This window comes from Penaeus monodon, chromosome 20 (assembly GCF_015228065.2).
Source record: "Penaeus monodon isolate SGIC_2016 chromosome 20, NSTDA_Pmon_1, whole genome shotgun sequence".
NCBI classification, from domain to species: Eukaryota; Metazoa; Arthropoda; class Malacostraca; order Decapoda; family Penaeidae; genus Penaeus; species Penaeus monodon.
Window position 1 is genome coordinate 43,075,734 of NC_051405.1, and position 517 is coordinate 43,076,250.

Below are 517 nucleotides of genomic sequence, written 5' to 3' on the forward strand. Positions count from 1 at the left end.
CGTCTTTCCTGAGGGACCAGGAAGAGAAGCCCATAAACATCGATTCAGACATGATGAAGGGAACGAAAACGGTTTCCAAAGATGCCGAGTGGACCGAAGGCAGCGAGAAACGGGATGACAAAACCATGGAGCGCGTTCGAACCAAGAGAAACTTCATCTACTTCCCCGACCAAATAACGACGCAGCAGCCGCGAGCAGAACGGTCTTTCCCCGAATACGTCGACGAGGGTTTACTCTCCGAAAACGACGATTATGGGGAAGGTTCTTATGATGATTATTCCTTTGACGGCTACGCTTACGGGGATCAGCAGAATGGAGGTCGGCCTGGAGGGTTCGTTCCAGGTGGCGGCCCTCCCCCATTCGGTGGCCCTCCTCCATTCGGTGGCCCTCCTCCATTCGGTGGCCCTCCTCCATTCGGTGGACCTCCTCCCAATGGTCCTCCCCCATTTGGCGGGCCACGTGGGTGAGTATCGCCGCTTGGGTCTCATCTCTTTGCCTTTTTCTAAAGAAATATGAG

General features: G+C 54.7%; 1 protein-coding gene across 1 annotated transcript in view; it reads left to right on the forward strand.

Moving 5' to 3' along the window:
- Positions 1 to 6: 6 nt before the first annotated feature.
- The window catches only part of LOC119586004, a 7,168-nt gene continuing 6,657 nt past the window's right edge, over positions 7 to 517 (forward strand). Inside the window, exon 1 of the mRNA XM_037934716.1 lies at positions 7 to 463. Coding sequence (XP_037790644.1) covers positions 51 to 463 — 413 coding nt within the window. The 5' untranslated portion in view covers positions 7 to 50. The remainder of the gene's footprint in view (positions 464 to 517) is intronic.